The sequence below is a fragment of the Microtus ochrogaster genome, chromosome 18 (assembly GCF_000317375.1).
Source record: "Microtus ochrogaster isolate Prairie Vole_2 chromosome 18, MicOch1.0, whole genome shotgun sequence".
Taxonomy (NCBI): Eukaryota; Metazoa; Chordata; class Mammalia; order Rodentia; family Cricetidae; genus Microtus; species Microtus ochrogaster.
The window spans coordinates 2,897,575-2,900,001 of record NC_022020.1 but is presented as its reverse complement, the minus strand read 5'-3'; the positions used below and the strand labels follow the sequence as shown (position 1 = coordinate 2,900,001).

Sequence of the window (2,427 nt, the reverse complement as noted above, 5' to 3'; positions counted from 1 at the left end):
AAAAACAAAAAAATAAATAAATAAATAAATAAATAAATAAGTATTCATTCGTTTTAAAAAATTTTTTATTTATGTGCACTGGTGTTTTGTCTACATGTATATCTGTATGAAGATGTCAGATCCACTGGAACTTGAATTACAGACAGCGTGAGCCACTATGTGGGTGCTGAGAATTGAACTCAGGACCTCTGGAAGAGCAGCTAGTACTCTTAACTGCTCAGCCATCCAGTCCCATATTCTTCATTTCTAAAGTACTTAAAAATGTTAGGAAATACACAAACATGAGAAAACCATAAAAATATTGTGGTATTAAGTAAGTTCAGAAATGTCAAACATAAGATGGAGTTCTACAAGCATGCATTTACAGTTCAGTTCCTGTACTCTCAGTGACATTCATCCCAAGAAAGCAGGCATTCTGGTCTCTTACAGGAAAGCCATGATTCAAGTATTCCAAATGCCCTCAGCAGCAGCTCAAATCCTCACAGAAAGCAAAAACCATCAAATTACAAATTAAAGAAAGCTTCCAACAAATACATTCCATATATTCTTACCTCATGTACAAAAAGGACCCTACCTTGAAACATGCTTGAACGCTTCCACTATGACTGGCGCAAAGTCTTTCGTGAACTCTGGTCCTTTCCGTTTGCTGTTCTGAATGACATCATTGGCCAGGTAGAGAAAAGTAAGCTTCCTGTTGGGTTTGGCTAAAAAAATGAGAAAAGGAAAAAACTTAGGACATGTAAAACATCCTCACTGAATGCAGGCAAACTTTCTTCTCACTGGAATGGCTCCAGCTTCTCCTATGAACTCATCCACTACTGCTACTGACATTACCAGGGCAGCCACTCTACCTCTTCTGAAGGTCAGATGTGTGTGGGGGAAAAAAGAATCAAAGAGGTACACAGAGGTCAGTGATGAACCTTGTTGTCCCAGATTTCACCCAGGGAAAAGCTGAGAGCTACCAAATTTTCACTTCCTCTCCCATTAATTATTTTTTGTAAGACTTTGTTTTATTTATGTGCATACCCATGTTAGCTGTCTGAGGGTATGTGATGTGTATGCATGCATGTAAAGTCAGACCCCGAAGTTGGAGTTACAGGTGGTTTTGAGGGGCCCCATGTGAACTCAGGTCCTCTGGGAGAATAGTCAGTGTTTTTAAACACTGAGCCACCTCTCCAGTCCAATTTGACAGTGTCTCTCTATGTAATCCTCGCAGTCCTGTGTTTTGCTACGTAGACCAGGTTGACTGCAAACTCAGACATTCTCCTGCCTCTCCTTCCCAAGTATTGGGATTAAAAACATGCACTACCATGTCCAGCCTCTATCAAATGATTTATTTATTTATTTATTTTTGCAGCCCCATTGCAGTTTTCCCTCACCCCTCTCCTCCCAGTCCCCCCATTATATCAAATGATTTTTAAAACTATTTTTTTCTTATCTAAATGACAGACCGACTGCAGTACTTTTGAATGGGTGCTTGAGCTAATGGGGTCCTTTCTTAGTTATGACAACATTTTTTAACTTTTATTATATGCTACATACCACTCTAAGCAATGTATGTATTATCTAATTTAATCCAAATAATGTAAGAAATTGTTATTTAGTAACTGAGCAAAGAAATATCAAAAAGGCTGTTTGCCCACAATGAAATAGGGGGCATGATCAGCCAAGATCCAACATCCTACATGTTCACTAATAGATAAAATGTGCTGGTCACCCCTTCCAAATGCTATTCAGCCTGACAAAGAAAGAAAATTCTGACAGTCTACAATATAGATGAACTCTGTGGACATCATGCCAAGTGGAAGAATCCAGTCACAAAAAGATAAGCACTATTCTTCTTCTCCTTAGGCACAGTACCCAAAGTCAAACCACAGAGCCAGACACAGAAGGGCAAGGTTGCTAAGGTTCAGAAGCAGGGGATATTGTTTCATTTACAGTGAGATATTCCAGGTTCACAAGCCGAAGAGTTCCAAGGACTGGGAATACAGTTTCATGGAAGAACACTCTCTTGGTATGCATGAGGCCTTGGAGAGAGACAGGTAGAGAGAGAAAAGCAGAGGAAGAGAAAAAGAGGGAAAAGGTGGTGTGGGAGAATTGTCTGTATTCTGTCAATCATGTTTTAAATAAACGCTGATTGGCCAGGCAGGAAGTATAGGCGGGTCAACCAGACAGGAAGTAGAGGCAGGGTGATGTGAACAGGAGCTTTCTGGGAAGAAAGAAGCTTTTCCCCACTCCTGCCCAGACCACCTATGAAGGAGGATGTGATCTGTCTCTCTGAGAAAGGTACTGAGCCATGTGGCTAACATAGATAAGAACAATGGGTTAATATATGCTACAAGAGCCGGGCGGTGGTGGCGCACGCCTTTAATCCCAGCACTCGGGAGGCAGAGGCAGGCGGATCTCTGTGAGTTCGAGGCCAGCCTG

At 41.1% G+C, this 2,427-nt stretch overlaps 1 protein-coding gene across 1 annotated transcript in view; it reads right to left on the bottom strand.

The window, feature by feature from the left end:
* Nucleotides 1–2,427, bottom strand: part of Rprd1a (regulation of nuclear pre-mRNA domain containing 1A) — a 53,752-nt gene that overhangs the window by 29,168 nt on the left and 22,157 nt on the right. The window contains 2 exon segments of the mRNA XM_026783564.1: nucleotides 508–576; nucleotides 578–704. Of these exon segments, the coding sequence (XP_026639365.1) occupies nucleotides 508–576; nucleotides 578–704 (196 nt within the window).